At 51.0% G+C, this 753-nt stretch overlaps 1 protein-coding gene across 1 annotated transcript in view; it reads left to right on the top strand.

The window, feature by feature from the left end:
* The window catches only part of LOC106511913 (GATA zinc finger domain-containing protein 14), a gene marked incomplete at both ends in the record, with an annotated part of 3405 nt that extends 2680 nt beyond the window's left edge, over positions 1-725 (top strand). The window contains 2 exons of the mRNA XM_014000634.1: positions 22-315; positions 483-725. Of these exons, the coding sequence (XP_013856088.1) occupies positions 22-315; positions 483-725 (537 nt within the window). The remainder of the gene's footprint in view (positions 1-21; positions 316-482) is intronic.
* Between the last annotated feature and the right edge of the window lie 28 nt (positions 726-753).

The following is a 753-nucleotide window of genomic DNA, read 5'->3' as shown; positions in this document are numbered from 1 at the left end:
GTCACTCACCACAAGAACCAGGTCACTCACCACAGTAACCAGGTCACTCACCACAAGAACCAGGTCACTCACCACAAGAACCAGGTCACTCACCACAGTAACCAGGTCACTCACGACAAGAACCAGGTCACTCACCACAGTAACCACGTCACTCACCACAAGAACCAGGTCACTGACGACAAGAACCAGGTCACTCACCACAGTAACCAGGTCACTCACCACAAGAACCAGGTCACTCACAACAAGAACCAGGTCACTCACAACAAGAACCAGGTCACTCACCACAGTAACCAGGTCACTCACCACAAGAACCAGATCACTCACCACAAGAACCAGATCACTCACCACAAGAACCAGTTCACTCACCACAAGAACCAGATCACTCACCACGTAACCAGGTCACTCACCACAAGAACCGGGTCACTCACCACAAGAACCAGGTCACTCACCACAAGAACCAGATCACTCACCACAGTAACCAGGTCACTCACCACAAGAACCAGTTCACTCACCACAAGAACCAGGTCACTCACCACAAGAACCAGGTCACTCACAACAAGAACCAGGTCACTCACAACAAGAACCAGGTCACTCACCACAGTAACCACGTCACTCACCACAAGAACCAGGTCACTGACCACAGTAACCACATCACTCACCACAGTAACCAGGTCACTCACCACAGTAACCAGGTCACTCACCACAAGAACCAGATCACTCACCACGTAACCAGGTCACTCACCACAAGAACCA

This window comes from Austrofundulus limnaeus, unplaced genomic scaffold, assembly GCF_001266775.1.
Source record: "Austrofundulus limnaeus strain Quisiro unplaced genomic scaffold, Austrofundulus_limnaeus-1.0 Scaffold3561, whole genome shotgun sequence".
Taxonomy (NCBI): domain Eukaryota; kingdom Metazoa; phylum Chordata; class Actinopteri; order Cyprinodontiformes; family Rivulidae; genus Austrofundulus; species Austrofundulus limnaeus.
Note: the sequence above shows the minus strand (reverse complement) of the source record. Positions and strands in the feature narration are given on the sequence as shown.